Source organism: Primulina huaijiensis, unplaced genomic scaffold (genome assembly GCF_012295235.1).
Source record: "Primulina huaijiensis isolate GDHJ02 unplaced genomic scaffold, ASM1229523v2 scaffold42537, whole genome shotgun sequence".
Taxonomy (NCBI): Eukaryota; Viridiplantae; Streptophyta; class Magnoliopsida; order Lamiales; family Gesneriaceae; genus Primulina; species Primulina huaijiensis.
Window position 1 is genome coordinate 43,555 of NW_027360215.1, and position 19,233 is coordinate 62,787.

General features: G+C 31.5%; 3 protein-coding genes across 6 annotated transcripts; 1 reads left to right on the forward strand and 2 right to left on the reverse strand.

Annotated features, from left to right (window-relative positions):
* Nucleotides 1-4,049: 4,049 nt before the first annotated feature.
* Nucleotides 4,050-8,918, forward strand: LOC140969701 (uncharacterized). 3 transcript variants are annotated; one of them, XM_073431134.1, is made up of 9 exons: nt 4,050-4,212; nt 4,423-4,478; nt 4,574-4,698; nt 5,609-5,768; nt 6,082-6,518; nt 6,671-7,162; nt 7,267-7,366; nt 7,899-8,064; nt 8,697-8,918. In XM_073431134.1, exons 1-8 carry the CDS (start codon nt 4,144-4,146, stop codon nt 8,032-8,034), a joined length of 1,575 nt encoding a protein of 524 aa, XP_073287235.1. In that variant the 5' UTR covers nt 4,050-4,143; the 3' UTR covers nt 8,035-8,064; nt 8,697-8,918. The 3 variants fall into 3 exon arrangements, with proteins under 3 accessions (XP_073287235.1, XP_073287236.1, XP_073287234.1); XM_073431135.1 differs by lacking the exon at nt 8,697-8,918 and adding an exon at nt 8,170-8,329; XM_073431133.1 differs by lacking the exon at nt 8,697-8,918 and having other exon boundaries at nt 7,899-8,315.
* Nucleotides 8,489-9,547, reverse strand: LOC140969702 (uncharacterized). Its single transcript, XM_073431136.1, has 3 exons — nt 9,199-9,547; nt 8,906-9,019; nt 8,489-8,830 (listed from the first exon to the last, which is right to left on the reverse strand). The coding sequence occupies exons 1-3, from the start codon at nt 9,227-9,229 to the stop codon at nt 8,646-8,648; spliced, it is 330 nt and encodes a 109-aa protein (XP_073287237.1). The 5' UTR covers nt 9,230-9,547; the 3' UTR covers nt 8,489-8,645.
* A 309-nt stretch (nt 9,548-9,856) lies between these two features.
* LOC140969704 (uncharacterized) lies at nt 9,857-14,427 on the reverse strand. 2 transcript variants are annotated; one of them, XM_073431138.1, is made up of 7 exons: nt 14,074-14,427; nt 13,788-13,859; nt 13,115-13,282; nt 12,429-12,599; nt 12,001-12,210; nt 11,274-11,362; nt 9,857-10,870 (listed from the first exon to the last, which is right to left on the reverse strand). In XM_073431138.1, exons 1-7 carry the CDS (start codon nt 14,156-14,158, stop codon nt 10,214-10,216), a joined length of 1,452 nt encoding a protein of 483 aa, XP_073287239.1. In that variant the 5' UTR covers nt 14,159-14,427; the 3' UTR covers nt 9,857-10,213. The 2 variants fall into 2 exon arrangements, with proteins under 2 accessions (XP_073287239.1, XP_073287238.1); XM_073431137.1 differs by having other exon boundaries at nt 9,857-10,873; nt 14,074-14,426.
* Nucleotides 14,428-19,233: the final 4,806 nt, after the last annotated feature.

The window sequence follows — 19,233 nt, forward strand, 5'->3', positions numbered from 1 at the left end:
TATTGACTTATTGGCATTGTTTCGGAAGACACGTAGTAAATGTTAATAAAATAACTTTTATGATTTATATATAATTTATTATAATCACATGTTTCATTTTTATTTAGGAATAACATGTTGTCGTGTACATCGTAGGTAGATTTTGTGGATAAAGATATCGAGCGATCAAGCAATTGTTGTTATTTTCTAAATGTGTCTAACACGTAGCTTGTCACAAAATTGGTTGTGAATGAAGATTTTGACGAAGTTAATAAATTTTGAAAAAAGAAATTTCTCATTAATTTTATTGATTTTGATGTAAAAATATTTATTTATCAAATGTTAAAAAATAAAAATACATATAGCTTATCAGAAATTAATGAATTGAATATATATTTAGGTTGGTAGTTGACATCAATACCCCAAACACGATAAACACAATTTCATAGCCTTCGGCTAATACAATCTAAATGACATGTAGACTATCTTCATGATTCACGATAAAAAGTCGAGAGACTATTTTTTTCTCCCTACCATTTCAAGTACTCCATTTTCCTTAGACATGGTCATATTTCCTCTCCTTCATATACATCAAAATCCTGGCTTTTACAGACCTGCTTTGTGACAGAAAAATGTTTTGAATGGGGCTTATCGATTACTCCACACTCAGAAGCAACAATTCAAGCGACTCAACATGTCGCAAATTTTTTATTGGGTAATTTTCTAATCAAAGCTGATGTATTAATTGTCATTCTATGAAATTATGGTGAATATAGTAATTTCTAGTTTTTCATCTTCGTCTGTCAAACATTACAAGTTAAATTACATTTTTTCATCAATGCTTGTTTAGTTAAATCACTTCTGCCTCAGTTCATCAAACCTCTTGAGAAAAGATTTTATTTCGAAAAAAGTAGAAAAGAAAAGAAAACCGCCTGTCTTGTAAGGTGACACCTTGAGCAGTAGTCGAGTTCTTCAAGCTCGATGAAGTTTACATTTTACCTAAAATTGTTCCCTCGAATTTGGTGCGTGCATGAACTGAAGTAATTGGATGAAACTACACCAGTGCAGCACTTGCTTGGTTTACTCTAATTATAAGTTGGTGCTACCAAATGGTGCTGAAGATGTTTATATAGGCAACATCATTACAAATTTCAACCAAAATACTGCAAAAGATATTTTAGGAAATCGAATGAACCATTCATTCGTCATGTTTGACCAGATTTTCTCAATGCTAAAAATCAGTTCCCCTCATAACAGAAATAGATATATTTTACCAACAGTTGCAAATTATTGTAGAATATATTGATAAAACAAACATATTAAATTTATATATTATACTTAAACTTTTTCATCTAATTATCAATTAAAATAAGGAAATTATTAATTATTATTTGATTAATTTTGACTTTTTATAATTCATTCTAATATAAATTATTAAAAAAATCATAATAGTAAACTCATGCTTTCTTATGTATAAAATTATGTTAAACATATCATCTGTTACACATAGAGATGACAATGGGACGGAACGGGGACGAGGGCGAGAATGTTAAAGTTTTTTCAACAAAATCATGTTTCTACAAATTTATGAATATGATAAACCCTACGCGGAAACTGATAGAGTGTCACCTCCGACCATCGAATAATTAGTAAGTATTTTGTTTTCCTTCGATCGAAACCTTCTAAGCACTAAAACTCTCTGTAGATGGTGTATTTATGTTTTTATGAGGTGTGTGTTTAGGGACCTAAATCACCGCTATTTATAAACATTTTTCATAGCATCAATGAGTTCGGGAGCTCGAGAGTCAAAAGAAGAGACATACGCGTGTCTCAATTTTTTAAAGTTGAGGCGATGTACGCACCGTTTGTCAAAAAATGCAAACTTATGGTTGTCGTTATTTTCTACACGTTTATTCTTCTTTTGATATAGACCATTTTTTTCTTAGAGAGAATACCTTCCTCATTATCGTCATCGATGGTGTATTCAATGTAGGAGATTTATTGACTTTTAATAACTTTTGTAGATTTTAAAAGTCTAGATGTATTCAATTAAGACTTTTACATACTCTATAGAAGTGTAGTGATATTCAAAATAAACTTTCATAGAGTTTTAAAAAGTTAAGTGGTATTCAACATTGACTTTTAACAACTCTATCAAAGTCTAAAAATATTCAAAATTTCAAAAGACTTTTAATAACTAAATGTAATTCATTAACATACAGACATTAAAGGCCAATTCTATCCCACACCAGGTGAATTACACCTCATTAAATTTTTCATTACACGTGTCTTTTTTTCTTTTTCTTTTTCTTAATTATTATTGTATTTGACACTACTTTAACCATAATCACACAAAATCATTAAACTAATTTCGTTTCATGTATATAACATGTGTCATATTATTATTAAATTATTATTATTATTCTCAAATTTTAAAACTTAATATTTTATATTTAAAAATTACATGAAATTTTTATTTCATAGTAAAACTTTTACGTTTGAGATTTAAAATTTTCGTTTTTTATTATTATTATTTTTGTGGTAGAATAATATAAAACGTCAAAAATAAATATTTTAAAATTTAATTATTATAACAAATTTATATAAAAATAAATATTCTACCCATTTATAAATGCTAATAAGATTAAAGCTTATACTTAAATAAATAAAAATTTCTCTCTTGCTTCTTTCATTCTAACAATATAAAAATTTTAAGCATACACAGAAAATACATTATGTTTCTTCAATAAAGTATAAAGCATGTGTATCAAAATCACGTAAAAATATGATATCACAAATCATAAATGAAATACCAAAGACATGATATCTCTCTCAACAAATAATTGAAATTGCAAAACTTTTTCATCTGGAATCAACAAAAGACATGTTCTAGCATTGTGGTTCAAAATCTCCGAACTTTTTAATTTATGTTAACTAGTGATATATTTTAAGAAAAAATGATTTAGTGGCAAAAATAATTATTAGTGGCGGGAATAAAAAGAGGGAATTAAACCAAAATAAATTGATAATAAAATAAAATTTTTTGACACATATATATTATTTAATAACAGGGAGTAAATCTCCTGGATTAGGATAGATTTGTCCAACATTAAAGCATAAGGTACAACTATAAATTGTCAAAATTTGTATTTGGTTCAACCCAAAGATTTGGATGGATTTTTAAAACTTCTAAATCATACACAACCTATTTATTTCTCTCTCCGTCGCTTCACATCATCTTTCTTGTTATCTTCTCTTCTCTCATCTATCTCTATCACTCTCTCAAATTTTCGAAATGTATCTCTATATATATTTTCATCTTTCATTTTAAAAATTTTCATTTTTTGGCTGATTGTTCATTTAATAATTTTTTATTTTAATATCGAAATTTTGAATTCTAGAATTGATTTTATGATTTATTCAAATTAATTTAATATTCAATAATAATGAAAGATGATCCAAAAAAAGTCGTTTAATTCTTAATAATTGAATAGTCTCGCAACAACCATGATTTTTTTAATTTTTTTAGCATTTTCAATTAATATGTAAGCTATTATATTTTTATACAAAATTATATCCACACTATGCTAGATAATATTCTTTTCACATGTATATTATCAATTTAAAAACAAGGTTACAAATTAATCAATTGATGTATTTTAAAAAACATACAAACATGCATACAAACTCACATATATACACATGTAAGGATTAAAAGATTTAACTTTTAATTAAGTAAATTTATTTATTAATATAAATATTGAAAAACTATTTCAAATTGAATATGTTATATATGTCAATTAATTATTGATTCAAAGAAATTATTAAAAAAAATTATATATTATAATTAAATACAAAATTTATAAAATTCTAAAAAAAAATTCACAAAAATTTATAATAATCTTGTAAAAAAATTTTCATGAATCCACATAAATATCTGTTTATAAATATACGAGATTCTTTAAAAATCAATAAAAATATATCAAATTCATAAAAATCTATCATTTAAAAAAATGTTAAAAATCATCAAAATTTTGAATTGGATACACCACTGAAATATTTGTCCACCGTACCAAAGTCCCAAATTGGTGGCGGGAAGCTTTTCTGTGAGGGAAAATAAGATGGAAGAAAAATACCGATTCATTTTTTTCTTCTGACACAAAAATGGCCGAGATCGAAACCCTAGGTATCCTCGACGAGGTTCGATCCATCGTCTCCGACAAGCTTCAAGTGGTAAATCCTTCTCTCTCTTCTATATCTAAATCCAAATTATTACATCAGCCGGAGATTTAATATTTAGGGTAATTGCTGACATGATTGGGCTGTATTTATATGATAATACTCATTTTTCAAGGGCAAAAGAAGAGATCGACTGCCGAAATTAGCTTAAATTACTTAAAAACACTTTTGTCGATGCTGCTTTTAAGTTCCTTTCTCTCGTAGGTTTCCTACAAATGGCTTAGTCGAAATTTTTTGGTGTCTTCTAATGCTGCAAAGAGGTAACCATGATCAAACGGTGTAGTGACCATCGTTATTCTCTTAGTGTTTTTTATGTTGTCCGTTCTTTAACTTGGTTGTGAATTTCTGGGTGTAGGTTGCTACAAGACTTCGTTGAGAAATATGCAAGCGAATTAGAAGTGGTATATTCTTTATCGGGGTGGTTGAAGGATAAACCCTCTATTTACCACATAAAGCTCGTTTCCAAGAATACGCTGACAGGTTCCTATTGTGAAACACGTTGCTAGATTTTTGTTGACTGAAATTGTAATTCACCAACTCGTTCAACTGATTGCCGACTTTCTAACTTTCACCTACTAGAGCACATAAGTAAAGTTTGCAACAAGATGAAACGCAGAAGTCAATCAACTGCAAGTTCTCTGTTAATCTGCAGTGGCTTATTTGCTATTTATTTATATTTATGGTTATGGCTAACCGGGTGTCTCCGTTTTAATTTGTATGGTGTTTCAGACATCCTATGCTGATAACATGCACCTCCATGTACACAGTGAGATTAAAAACTTTATATCATGTGGCTAATGATTGTTTTATTACCCACGTGCAAGAAAGTTGATCGTACTCGTACTCCTGTGGACGGGGGTTGTTGGATATGTTACTTTATCTGCGTATGTGAGTGATTATTGGAGTGCTCTTATTTCATTTTTATCAAATTTTAACCAAAGTCATATTTGTATTTTGTTATTAATTAGGGAACTGGTTGACAGTTTATCACAACTTTCTCCATTATGGCTACTCTTTCTTGTTCCAACAGAACTTTTTCCACTGATAATGTTCCAATGTGCATTTGTGTATGGAAGCCTTATGGTCTGATATCTACCTTCAACAAAACGGGACCTATATAACATCAATGATCTTAACATTTGTGTTTATTGTACTAGTTAATACTTATGTTTTCTTTTTATCTTGTGAATTCCTGTTATCATTAAGGATGCTTTATTTTATTTGTGGAAAAAGTTGAAACATGGAAACAATTTTAACTATTTACCAATAGTTTTTACCCTTGATTATTAGTTATTTCTGGAAGTACCCCCCATTTTTTGGTTAACCTGGTTCTCATGTTTTGTTTCAAGCGTTTGTTTTTCATTTCGTGACACTTTTGCCAACTTTTCAGATGCAAAACAAGAGTTCGATGGACATTGCTCTGTTCATGTCTACAGTGTACAAGCCTGCCTTCCTAAGGATCCAGCTACCCTTTGGAACCATGAGTTTGTCCAAGCTGAGGATTTTTTTACGCAGCCATTGGAAGATGATAATTGTCTACGAGATAATAGGTGCAGGCGTGCAGCACTTGTTCTGACATTCGTTATTTGAAACATTGAAAGTTTAAATGCCTTGACAATTTTGCCATGATGAAATATAAACTGCAATAGCGGTCATTGTGATGAATTATAAATTGCAATGGCGTTCATACTTCATCGCCTTATGGTCTCATTCATAATTATTATACATGCTTGTTGCAGCTCTACTTTTTCACAATGATGAGATGTGCAGCACCTGATTGGTTCCTGTATTATTTATAAATTAACATTACTTTGGTTAATAGGTTTTCTGGTGTTTCTAAATTAACTGAACTTTGGTTAATAGGTTTTCCGGTGTTTCAAATTCCTTTGTTAAGCGAAATGCTGGGAAAACACCTTTGGCCTCTGCTTCCATGCAGTCAAAGGCAGCAAAAATCTCAGGGTTGTCTGTGAGTTATTCTTCGCATGGTACTGCGGAAATTCCACGCCCTCAGCAGAAAAAGGTCCAGCACTCAAGTCCTAATGTTGGGATGACATCTCCTGGCATTGTAAAAAATGTTAAAAGTGAAAGTGATGTAAAGCTAGATCCGGTACAGGATCCGCAGCTTGTTGCAAGTGAAGAAAAAGTTCCTCAGCTGCTTCCTAAAAAGAAAAAGGATCCAAATGATAAAAATTCTTCTGGAACAGGAGGTTCTCTGGCTAGCATGTGGGGGCGTGCATCTGCAAAGTCAAATCCAGATGTTACCTTGGCACAAGCTGACAGCGCCAAGCAAAAATCTGCTGGTAAACCTGTTTATTTTTATCCATTTGAATAGTAAAATTTGATTCTTACTTTGTAAGAACACTTAAACTACTGGTTATTCTTTTAACAGCCTTTATTGGTGTTATCTGACTATTTCTAATGTCCTCAATTTTGTTATTTTCAATGCAATCAGCTAGTGCCGAGGCTCAAATTTGTGAATGTGAAGCAGAAGAACATGCGAGCAGTGATGACGATTGCCAAGATTTTAATGTAAAGAGAACTTCTAATGGTGAAGGAAATAGAAAGAGGAGAGTTGTATTTGATATGTCAGATGAAGAAGATGAGTATCAAGATACAATTAGCCTGGCAGCTCCTGATTCTCCAAAAAATTCTACTCTAGGTTCAAAGCAGGGGTCAAGCGTTTCAGGCATGGAGTGCAACTTAAGTTTTGATGAGAAGGAAAATAAACCCAAAATCAAGGAAGTGAGAGAAGCTGATGCAAAACCTAAACAGCCGGTGGATGATAAAACTATAGTCAAAGTCGAGAAGGATGAATCTCCCATATCGAAGAAGACCGTAAGCCATGTTCGCGGGGCTGATGTAAGTATGAGGGATAAAGTGGCTGATGCTGCATCTAAGAGAAGAAAAGTGTTGAAGACACGGATTGATGAACGTGGAAGAGAAGGTAATTCTATTTGTTTTTTAGGGATACTGTATAAACAATTAAGCTTATTTCCTTGCTATTGTATCCATGTTATACTATCTGACCTATAACACTTATGGCTCCAGTTTGCGAAGTTGTTTGGGAAGGTGATGAGCCAGAATCAAAATCTGATGATAAATCTGTCGAGAAAGAGGGAAATGTTGCAGCGAATAATTCTACTGACAGGTTGAATACCCACATTTTCGGCTTTTTCTTTTCGTGTCTTCAGTTGCTTTAATCATGTTCTGTGATTATAGATTAAATATGTGTGCATTGCTATGGTAACATACATTAGATGTCCCCATCTTGTTCAGTAATTATTTACTTTATATGGTGAATTCTGGTCATGGAGATGATGTATGATTTAATTATTTATTTATGTCGAGTGCCCTCATGCATGGATTTCATTTTACCTTTTTAAATTGATCGACGAACTATGTTTAAAGGTCGAACTTTCTTTCATGGAATCTTTACCTCATCTTCCCCATAAGGAAAATCACCGCAATGTGTATGATTTAAGGTCTTGACAGAAACTATACTTCGACAATCTATGGGGAAAATGTGTAATGTTCTATAATTTCAAATTCCTGTACTATATTCTAGCCTCTTTGAAGTCCTTCAAGTTCTACCTTGTTGCCAATTGATTGGTGTTATTTTGCTAATACAATCTCTTCCTTGTGATGCTGATTGATTTCCCATGTCAACTGTGGCGTTCTAGGCCACATGTGGCCAGGAAGTCACCTTCTGTGGTAGGCAATGTTCCAGCAAACAAAGCAGGGAAAGGTGGAAACAAAAAAGCAGCAAATAAGGATCCTAAACAAGGAAATATGCTCTCATTTTTCAAGAAGATTTGAGGAAACAATTCTATCCATATCAAATCGCAGGTTGATTTGCAAAACTCTCATATTCATGTATACAAGTTCTTTAGTTATTTAGAGAAGTAGCCTTTTGTTGTTGTATTTAAATCTTTTGAAAACTGCTCCTTTCAGTTCTACTGAACTGGGCCACCTGCATCTTTGAACCATCTAATTTGAGACCACCTAAAGATTTATGAAATCTGCAGCACAGCTCAACAAATCATTGTAATCCTGTGGTTTCATGCGATCAACTATGTTTTTCCCTTTCTTGAGTTGTGAATCTAAAAAAACACAATATTGCTAATTGCAATCTTGATCATAGAATCGAACAAACTGCTGTCTTTTGAGCCCTTTTTAAATTAATTTTGGTTCTTTTATTTATTTGGTCCTTGTAAAGTTATATTTGTTGAAATAAAAATATCTTCCAGAATCTAGATTGCGTTGTCAAATATAAACTTATTATATGTTACACATGTTAGAAAAACAGTGCATATTGTGCGGAAACATAAAGTGATCAGTAAAGCTTGTGTAGTTAGATGAAAGTAGATCTTACACTGATAATTTGCACAAATTTCTCTACATCTTGAATACAAGTCTGCTTAACTATTTCATCTATCTCGTATCAAGTTTGTTGGGTCACTCAAAACATACTTTGGCAGCTCATATCTCGTGCCCTCTCCATCAAAGCAAACTGTCATATTAGGATTATGAGCTATGATCCCTGCATTGTCTAAGATTGCCTGGGCAACAGTTGGATCAGCTTCTGCAGCTTCTCTGAGCGCATCCCAAATTTCTATCAAACACAAATAATAAGATTTTTAAAATGGGGTAAGAGTTCTACAATTTGTTAATTCATGGCTAACTTTACCTTTGGTGCCACCATTATGAGGAGCAGTATGCCAAAACTCTTCTTGAAGCTGTATAAGCTGAGTCTTTGTAAGTTTTTGTGGATGCTTCCAAGGTTTCGGCTTTCTAACTCTTCCTGTTGTAAAATTACAAAAATTGTATCAATACCAATTCTTATATTTGTTATATTTTTAGATATGTAGACTTTTCCTTTAATAAATTATATCTAATCTAAAGTTATTGTCGTGACAACAAGTGAGCAACTGAAAATTAAGGAGAAATGTGCTTAAATTGAAGGAATCTCAGCATCGTTACCTTTAGTTTGCTTGGATCCGGCACACCCCATGCGATAGGATCAAATTTGAATTACAAATGAATCTCAATGAAATTAACAGTAATGGATGCTGTATCTATGGAGTTCGTAGAAAGCTGCAGCGAGTGTTCTTGGAAAGTACGTGTGAATTTAAGTTGATAAGGCCAAATGTGAAGACATTGATTGAATTTGCTTCTTGTTGTGGAATAGTTGGTTGGCTGTCATATTTCACTCTCGTGATAACAATTGTTAATGTTATCTATCCGTCTCGGTTGAATTTGGGAAGCTTGTGAAGCAAACGAATCATGTTGTCGACAAAATGATGTATTTTTATTAAATAATATTATGTAATGTGCCACTTCTATTTGATAGAAATTTTAGCTCATGAAAGTCGGATTTACGAATTTTGACACAGAACCGAATGTATTTTTAGATGCTAAATTAGCATGAAAAAACGTATTTGTTGGAAGTGGTCTAATACAATCATCTTTCACTAGGTCTGCCACATATTATGTCCTAGTACTTTCTCTTTGAAAAAAATAAAAATTGAAATGTTCCATTTTTTAAAGATCCGGTTCTTGAAAAAAATTCCAGTTCTTGAGGTACTAACTTGTCATAATATAAGTAATCAAAAACAAAAACAAAAACTTATGACAGGAGTCAAGGAACAGCGGTCGCCACATTTTAAACGATGAGGCCAACCGATGCAAAATTGTTTTCTGGGAAAAAATTTCCCGCAATTAGTTAGGTTGAACTTTCACAAGGGATCGTCATGACCAGGACACAGGGTTTACAAGAAACTGAACCTGTCAAAATGGAACTCTCGTAACCATTCTTTTAAAAACAGGTATCAGGAATAAGGTACATAGCCAGCACAGGCAGAACACAGAAAATCTTGAACAAACATCTGAGTGCGCTTATAACATTTGTTTTTTCCAATGCAACGTCCAGAAGATGTAGCTCTTCCTGGTATTAGAGGGTTGGCAAATAGGTAGGCATATACATCAACGATCTATGTCAATAACGATATGAATCCCCATATTTGCTCCTGAGGTGAAAAGGATCATACTTTGTACGTTCATAGGTGGTTGCACTGATTTCAGCAGGCTTTGACTCCAACACGGATGCTCCGAAATTCATCTCTATGCCTTTCTCTCTCACACGATGCTTTGTCTTTTCTTTCTGGCTCTTAGGCCTGACTTGTCCATACTGTGGAACCTCACTTGACCCGTAAAACTCAGCATATTCTTGTCTCCTTGAAGATCTGTGCTTGCTTGATGAATTTGGATCTTTAAAGCTTGTGGAGCGAGTTTTAGGAGGCTTTGCTTCTGAAATTCTTTCATTAGGCACCGGAACATGAGTCTGCCTGGTTTCGGAAAGGGGAGTTGGAGTTCTCTGTTTTCGAGCTAAAGATGGATCGGCCTCATCTTCAGGCATGATAAGAGTGTCTTTCAATGGAGTAAGGTTTCTTTTGGAACTATTTCGTTTCGAGCCAAATGGATTGAATTGAACAAAAATGCCACCTAGTGCTTCCAGGGCAAGTTTGGATAGGTCCCATAATAACTGTCCAAAAGACGGCCATCCGGCTTCTTGTTCATCCTTCACGGGCACGGCAACAGGAGTTGACAACTCCTGGCTTTCCGATTGCTCTTCAAGTGTGGTTCCGCTAGTCCACTGCTGCAGTTAGATTTAATGATAGATTCAGATGCAAAACAATACCAACTGATATACCTCCACATGGAGAGAAAACACGTCTTATAAATTCATGTCCCCAGAAAACTCGATCACTTAGTTAGACAGCTGTCAGATGGGCTTCAAAATCAATTTTCTTAAAATATACAGTGATGGACATTAATTAAACCTTCCACAAACCATAATTCATAAAAATGGAACCAATACTCCACGGAGTCATTGATTTAGCCTAAGAAAGATGAATCCTTCATTAAGCAGAGGAGTAGGTGGGGCTAAAACCATCCCAACTTAGAGAAGATTAACAAGAATATATGAAAAAATGTTTCTTTTCCCATTCTAATTACCAAGTATAAGTGGAAAGCAAAGAGAGAATTAAAGAATGTACCATCCTGGAAAATATTGAGGAGCCAAATCCTCGTTGAAGCATATATGAAGTGTACCCAACTACGATAGCACCAACAACCATCAAAATATCTGCATGAAATACCATGTGGTCAGAATATAATGTGCAAAATTTACAAAAAAAACATAACTAGAAACAACTAGCTTGATGATGATAAGCACAACTTGAAGAAATATATTCTTTTCCTAACTACATTTAAGACTTCCTTGCAACATAAATTTTTCCTTTTATACACAAGCTATTTCTATCTCGTATGCTGGTATCATGGTACAAATATGAAATACCTAGTTATTTGCAAGCATCTTGACAAAATATATATATTATGACTCTATATTTAACCTTCCTGTATCCTTCTCCATACTCGGCAGCCTTGATAAGCAATAAGGCTGTCCACAGAATGAATTTGTCCACTACTAGTAATATGACAGTGATTCAGTATTTCGAATAACATTAACTGATGAAATGATATTTTCATACATATAATATTAAAAAATGAATCTATTGAAAATATTATGAGGTTGGGGGTTACTTCCCCTGCCCATCCCGCATTAACTCTGCCAGTGCAGTAATTCTTCCTTCATTTTACTTTGAAAGAGAGAACACAACAGAGATCAATAAAACTTAATATAGAGAGAATATAACATTTGACCCAAAAAAAAAAAAAGCAAGAACACTTGGGCTCACAAATATTTGGAAGCAATCCACAAACCTGTAGTTGAAACAGAGCTGTTCTCGTAATCACAGTCTTCCTTATTCAGAGAGATTTGGCGAAGAGCAGCATTACCTCTGTCAATAACTAACAAAGAACAACTAGGCCTGACATATATGACATCAAAGTCATTAGAGAATTTTGCATCTTCACTTGGTCCATCCCTGTATCCAGCGACATTTGATTTTCCTCCAGCAATAGTTGTCACACCTGTAGTAACAATCCCACTTAGCTTTTCTTAAGGTCTATCAATTTTCTTTCAGAAGCAATCTTATAACATAAAACTTCAACCACAATAGTTGGTAAACATTCAATTCTAACAAACTCAGGTAATCTTCCGATCCCAAATGGGTCCCCCTTTTACCCGAGTTTTTGTCTTTTAAAAAAAACTCTAACAAACTCAGGTAATAACTTGACATTGCATAAACCTGCTTCTCCAATCTTTCTAATGGCAAGATTTGACGTATCAGCAACATAAACATTCCCTTTATCGTCGATAGTAACTCCTTTTGGATGATGGAAACGAGCATCACTTGGTTTTCCATCCACATGGCCAGTGTGACCCTGAAATGATCCCGCAACCAATCTTGCTCTGCTATCTGCATCAATTGAAAAATAGATCTGTGAAACTAAGATAACAAGAATCACTTTACAGACACAGTTCAATATTTTTTCAAGGGAAGGTAAAGATTCAGTTCAAGTACTATTCTCATTTATCAGTGTCGAATAAAAGCTATTATTCACATAGATGCAACACACAGCCCTTGTCTCAGGCATAATCCTAACCAAGAACAATTCTATATGCAATGAAAGAGAATGAGAATAGCAAGTAAAAATAAACAAAGAATTTTTTTTATAACCAACATAATTGTACTTCCATAATGTCTACTTGATAGGGTGTTGATGCAGTCAACCTTGGAAGGAGAAGGCAACCATACAAAAGAACAAACTACCCTTCTCCTAATATATACATCCGCAACAACCGCAACAGACAATGAACCGTCAGCTTCTCAGAGATGAAACATTATAATACAGAGAAGCTGTCTTGTTTCCTTATCTAGGATAGGGAGAGCTTTGAATTTTGCAATAGGGGGAAAACAAGAGGTTCACTCACATTGGGATAGTGGTGCTGTAATCCGCATGATGTTGTTATTAACCGCATCCACAGCAAAGAGCTCTCCATCTTGTGAGACTCGGATGGAGTATGGCACAACCCCAAGCTCGCTCCCTTCAACAACTGTCTCAACCAGATATCCATCTTCAAATTGAAGCACACTGACATCTGCAAAAAGACCAAAATAAACTGATAATGTACACATACAGGCATTATATTTGCCTTTTAACTAGCATTTATGATATCAAACAAGAGAAGAAGTCCCGTTCCAACCATACAATAAATGGAGATATTAAATTTGAAAAATTAATAATATTCTCTTTTTTGAGGATAGCGGAATCCCACAAAGCAGAAAGTAATTATAGACTATAGGTTTTCAATCAGGATTGGCCTTTAAAATATTAGTTTATGCTTCATGTTCAAGCATACTTTCAAGTAACCATTAGAATTAGCTTTCAGAATCCCCGGTTTATACTCCTCCATGTCGAAGCAAAGTTAGACATGGTTCTTGCTTCCTAAAATGTCAACATGCGTCTCTCTTTCTTAAAAAAATGTCCATATGCAACACAGAGACTGAAAATAGAACAATGGCCCTAAATATTTTTTAACTATTTAAATAAGAATTATAAAAATAAAAAAATAAAAAAAAAAACAACGGCGCCGATAGTTTTACCCGATTGGTGTTGTGTTTTGGATGAGGACTTGGTCCATTTCATAATAGAGGATAAGTGCTTTATCAATGGCCCTGAAATATTTGATACAAACCAAATAAAATAACAATCAACCTATACAATACACCACACCACCATCATAAACACGTTAAGATCCCACCAAAAATCACTAAAATCAAGATGTTCGAACTTCCTTCTCGCAAATTTAGGGAGCAAACGATTTTCCACTTAGAAGCGCAAACCAAAATCAGAGCTAAACAAAAAAAGAAACGTGGGTCAAATCAGTACCCGCAGGAGCAGCATGAGCTTGGAACTGAATCACGAAGACAACAATGGAAGCTAAAGAAAAGCAAAAAAGAAGGGCAGACCCCATAACTTTTTCACCCTGGTTAAAGCTTCCCACAAAAGTTAGGAGATCCCCGAAAAAGCGACCGCTTAGATTTTCTCTGCCCAAGTAAATTACGGAGATTAAAGACAACTAATTAATCCTGCATTTAGCTTGAACCCTTCAATCCGTCATGATTTGGGTGTTAGTTTGGAAATTATAACACCTGCATTTATCTTTTTTTACACTGCCTTTTCTCTCTCTCTTTTTCGAAAAACACAGTACAGAAAGTAAGTGAATCTTTCGGGGAACAGTACGAAATCTACTCAGTTCGCACTGTGCCACAGTTCCGCTGATGATATTAACAAACAAGAACTTTCGGGTATGCCCAGAAAACAATGTTGGCCCAAATCTTGTTCTCATAATTATCTCATCAATGAGCCCAAATAAAGGGTCCAGCCCATTTAAATTAGATGGGGGTTTGGTTTATTATTATCGTTGTTATTCTGTTTGAGTGAAAAATAGGTAAGTGGTAGGTGGACGACTACTCACCACCAACTACGTAATTTTTATTAGATAAAAATCTAATTATTTTTATTCATCTTCATATTTTTTTAATAAATTTTTTTTTCCCAGATTCAAAACTCGACCAAAAACATATTATTCATCTTTATCTGATACAAATTATTGAAAAATATGTTGAACAATCTTTTTAACAAAAAATTTAAAAATAAAAAACTTTATACTAATTTAGACGGATTATTTTTTTACAACCAGGTGCATCATTTCTAAAAAATGAATCGACATACGACCGTGTGGACGGATCTTAAGCGACGCCTTTTAAAACACTTGTATAATGTTTCATTATACAAATGTTATACTACATGACTTAATAACTTTAAACATTAACAAAATATATTTATAATTACAAAGTAGATAATTTTTTTAGTTACGAAGATGTTATATCTAATCACAAATATAAGATCTTATAAGTCGTTGGCTTATTAAAGGGTATTTCAGAAATTAAAAAAAATATATTGTATCAAGACATTGAGGTGTGTTTATTCGGGGCTCCACTTTCATAAATGCAAATAGAGATGGAAATATATAAATTGTAATTATTGCATGATATTATTTATTTTTCTGTGTCTTGTTAATTAAATATTTTTTCCCAAAATTAAAAAAAAAACGATCAACATATTTATATAATTCACTGTTTAATTTTAACAATATAAAACTCGATTATTAGCTCATGTAAGAGGAAATTTCTCAAGTTCGGATTCAGATTAAAACTTGAGTTTAACTCTGAGGGCGAAAAATATTTTTCGAGTTTTGAGTTGGGATTTAAGCATGATATTTAAGTTTTAATACAGTAATATTAATTGATATTAAGTATTTTAAATCCCAATCATCTACATTTTGGGTGGGATATATATAAATTATAAATGATCGCATGATTATTGAGTTCCTGGAGATATTCGATTGGCTAGAAGTGAACGTCATCACATAAAATTGAACTATTTATGTGACACGAACTGCTCCTCGACAGTTCGATGAAATTGTTGTCAACATTTTATTAGAATATATTCAAAGCAAGGCAGTCTATGATTTTAAACATATAAACCTCCTTCTTCTAATAATTTAATAGTTGCATTATAAAATATCATAAAGATTTATTTCTGTTCAAAAATAAATTATGGCCAACTTTGATCTATATAAATCAAACATTTAAATTTGATTAAATTAAATTATTGGGATAATTACATATTTGATTATATGATCTGCACATTTTTCACTTTTATCATTGTTAATAGTGAATTTTCATTTGTTTTTTAGTCTCGTAACTTAAATTTTTTTTTTTAATATTGTTAACGATAAATTTGAATTTTTTTATCTTTTAACTTGCATTCTAGTCTTTTTTTTTTTTTTATCAAAGTCTGTCATGTTTCCTTCCAAATAATNTAATATTTTTAAAAAATCACGACATATAAAATAATTTCGACATACACGACGGATTTAGGCAAAAAAAAATTAAAAATGAAAAAAACATACAAATTACATTGTTAAATTTACAAATTCACCTTTAATAAGACATAAAATATTTAAAAAAACTGCAATTTGTAGGGCTAAAAATTCAAATTCACCGATAAGGTGAAAAAGGTGAAATTGTTGTCAACATGTTATTATAATATTCAAAGCTAGGCAATCTATGATTTTTTTTTAAAAAAAAACTTTCTCTTTCCAATAATTTAATATTTCCATTCAAAAATAAATAATTTACACATTTTTCACTTTTATTCTTGTCTATAGTAAATTTGTATTTGTTTTTTTAGTCTCGTAACTTAGATATTTTTTTTTATCTCGTTAATGAAAATTTTGCATTTTTTGTCTTTTACCTTGAATTTAGTCATTTTTTTGTCAAAGTTTGTCATGTTTTTTCTCAAATAACTATTTAAAAATATCACGACATATAAAATAATTTCGGAAAACACGACATATTTAGATAAAAAAAAACGTTAAAAAAACCATGCAAATTGAATTGCTAAAATTACAAATTCACCTCCAATAAGACCAAAAATATATATAAAAAAAATCATACAATTTGTAGGGCTAAAAATTCAAATCCACCGTTCTAGTTTTTGAAAGGCAAAAACTTGTGTGAGACGGTCTCATGAGTCGTATTTTGTGATATGGATCTCTTATTTGGGTCATCAATGAAAGAGTACTACTTTTTATGCTAAGAGTACTATTTTTTATTGTGAATATCGATATGGTTGACCCGTCTCACAGATAAAGATTCGTGTGACGTCTCACAAAAGACCTACTCTAAATGAAGATAATGAAAAAAATACACCACCAGAAATGTAGTTTTCCCTTAAATTATCTATGTATATTTCGGTATCTTTAAACCTAATATTGATATACAGTTGGGGATACAAAATCGTTTATATTCATTCATTCAATCTGAAAAATCAACATTAAACTGCAAGTTATTAATCGTGGTTCCCATTTCAGAGCTATGGTTTTAATTTTTGGAGATGTTTCGATCTCGATCTCGATTTCGATTTCCAACTTACGGGAGGGCCAAATGATTATAATTCGAAACAAAATGAACGGTTTTATATATCCGATGACATTTGGTTGATCTTCGTATATTTAATACATGAAAATATTGACATGAAGTGATATACCATTTATTCAACAATATTATAATAAGAACTTTTTTCCACATTACATCAACCATTATTTGCACGAGGGCCATACATATTTATTGTCTTTAAATAACAAAATTCTTGGTAGATATCGACTAGTAGAGCATAATAATAATAATTTTTTAGAAAGACGGAATTAATTATTTGAGATATGATGGATTTTGTAATACAGATATTCTAATCCAATCACTCGTGAAAAAATATAAATTTTTATTATAATTATGAGTATAATGGACATATCTCAAGAATATAAATATTCATTAGATATTATAACAAGAAACATTTTCATTTAATAATAGTGGCTATGACTAACCTCTTTTTTTGAACCGAAAGGAGAACGTGGACCATAAATTATATATTTAAATCTAATTATTTTGAAAATATAGAAAATTTATTAACAGATATTTATTATATCCTTATTTATTTTTTGATTTTTATGGACAAGGCTACCTTAATTTCCTTATGTTACAAAGTTTTGATTTGTCTTAATTAACTCAATTGTAATAATATACTTGCATGTCAACAATTAAGATATTTCTATTTAAAACATTGTTATTTATAAAAATATTAAAAATAAGACTTTAATATTCTAATTTGTACTCTGTCACAAGCTTTAGTGGAGGTATACAAAATATTTATAATATCGCGGAACATTGAATTTTGATTTACCAATTTTAATAAAGTTTGGGATAAAATTAATTAATGTCTATTTTGACGTGACGTGGCGATATATTATCGACCAAAACCATCTATTTTACATGGCGATACAGCTCGACTCGACAAGTCTAGCCAATTTGAGTAAATAATCGAACCATCCATAGTAATTCAAGATTGAACTCCACAATTTAAGTCAAATTTCTTAATTTTTTTGGAAAATAATTAAGCCATCATTTGATTTTTATATATAAAAAAGTAATTTTTTAAATGGATGAATAATTAGCTCAACATATTTTTCCTTTTTGGATAAGACAAAAATTTGTGTGAGATGATCTCATAGATCGTATTTTGTGAGACGGATATCTTATTTGGATCATTCATGAAAAAATATTACTTTTTATGCTAAGAGTTTTACTTTTTATCGTGAATATCGGTAAAATTGATCCGTCTTACAGATAAAGATTCATGAGAATATATCACAAAAGACTTACTCTTTTTATAAATATAAGAAATCAATGAGCAGAGAGTCAGTCAATTATCCCATACCCCATTCACACAGTGTCTCAAAATCTAGAGATTTCTTTCTTTGAGTACATTCGGATGAGAAGCCTGTAATTTATATATTTTTAGCAGCTATTTTATACACGCATTCTGCGTATATATTTTATTATATTTTAAATTTTATTATAATATATAAAATTTAATATATGGTAATTTAATTAAATTAAATTAAGAAAAATATGTAAGATCAGGTCACAAATAATAATATATAAATTGAGAAAGAAATATATAATGTACTGATGGATTGTGTTAGATTTGTTGGAAATATAAATAAATTTGAATTATTTACCTTTATAAAATTTTGTAATTATATTTTATTAAATAAATGATGATGTATTTTTTCCTTTAAAACTGTAAATATTATGAAGAAATATAACTTAAAATAAATATATTGGTAAATGGAATTAAGAGATAAAATCTAAATGCGAGCTTGACTTAATAATCTTAAATTTTTTATTTGTAAAAAAAATAATAATATTTTGAGATTATGCGAGTTTTTATTATTTAAGTTTATGTTGTTGTGGAATTCCAAAATGCCCTCGAAGTTTCAATGAAAATCGAACAGAAAAGTTAAAAATCTTAATGTCTTCCAATCAATGAAAAAAAAAATTTTTGACCGAAATTTTGAAAATTTGAAGGAAATCTAGAATAAAGTTAAAGCGATGAGTTAGTTTAAAAAATCAGGGAAAATGA

Coding starts and splice junctions, on each gene's coding strand:
- LOC140969701 (XM_073431134.1), top strand. CDS start 4,144: ATGGCCGAGATCGAAACCCTAGGTATCCTCGACGAGGTTCGATCCATC. Junction 5,769..6,081: donor AATTGTCTACGAGATAATAG/GTGCAGGCGTGC, acceptor TTTGGTTAATAG/GTTTTCCGGTGTTTCAAATT. Junction 7,367..7,898: donor GCGAATAATTCTACTGACAG/GTTGAATACCCA, acceptor GTGGCGTTCTAG/GCCACATGTGGCCAGGAAGT.
- LOC140969704 (XM_073431137.1), bottom strand. CDS start 14,158: ATGGGGTCTGCCCTTCTTTTTTGCTTTTCTTTAGCTTCCATTGTTGTC. Junction 12,600..13,114: donor TACAGCACCACTATCCCAAT/GTGAGTGAACCT, acceptor CAATTGATGCAG/ATAGCAGAGCAAGATTGGTT. Junction 10,874..11,273: donor CCTCAATATTTTCCAGGATG/GTACATTCTTTA, acceptor ATCTAACTGCAG/CAGTGGACTAGCGGAACCAC.
- LOC140969702 (XM_073431136.1), bottom strand. CDS start 9,229: ATGGGGTGTGCCGGATCCAAGCAAACTAAAG. Junction 9,020..9,198: donor CGGATCCAAGCAAACTAAAG/GTAACGATGCTG, acceptor ATTTTACAACAG/GAAGAGTTAGAAAGCCGAAA. Junction 8,831..8,905: donor TCATAATGGTGGCACCAAAG/GTAAAGTTAGCC, acceptor TGTGTTTGATAG/AAATTTGGGATGCGCTCAGA.